General features: G+C 44.2%; 1 protein-coding gene across 1 annotated transcript in view; it reads right to left on the reverse strand.

The window, feature by feature from the left end:
* Positions 1–500, reverse strand: part of LOC107098647 (1-phosphatidylinositol 4,5-bisphosphate phosphodiesterase beta-1-like) — a 72,973-nt gene that overhangs the window by 42,729 nt on the left and 29,744 nt on the right. The window contains exon 10 of the mRNA XM_015396422.1: positions 116–282. Coding sequence (XP_015251908.1) covers positions 116–282 — 167 coding nt within the window. The remainder of the gene's footprint in view (positions 1–115; positions 283–500) is intronic.

The raw sequence follows: 500 nt of genomic DNA on the forward strand, positions 1-500 counted from the left end.
ATTTACATTTTTTGCATTCAAGCAGCATTTAATGGATGCACAGAAATATGAAAACATAGTAAAGATTTAATTTCAAATGTAGAATTCAGAGAGTTTAAAAGAACGGCTGACACACCTTAAAGGAGATTTCAGACGTCATGGTGAACCCGTGAGTAATGACCGGCTCCTCCTCTGCAGTTCGTCCTTTCCACACGTCTAACTCCACACAGCGGCAGCCTGCCAGTAAAACCTGCCGGTACATCTCGACTGAGGAGCTTCCGGCCAGCTGGCCCGCTATGATACATGACAGGATTTAAAATGTAAACAAAACCGACGGCTTGTAACCTGGCTTGTCATGGACCTACAGTAAGCATCCAACCAGGCCTGCAGTCTGCCTTGTGTCTTCTCCTTCCCCCATCTTTTTTCTTTTTTGACATTCATGATATTTTTGGGACTACTTCCATGCTTCATGGGGGTGCAAACGGATGATCACATCCACACATAAAGTTTCTTCCTGTTCT

This window comes from Cyprinodon variegatus, unplaced genomic scaffold, assembly GCF_000732505.1.
Source record: "Cyprinodon variegatus isolate N-32 unplaced genomic scaffold, C_variegatus-1.0 Scaffold27, whole genome shotgun sequence".
Classification (NCBI taxonomy): domain Eukaryota; kingdom Metazoa; phylum Chordata; class Actinopteri; order Cyprinodontiformes; family Cyprinodontidae; genus Cyprinodon; species Cyprinodon variegatus.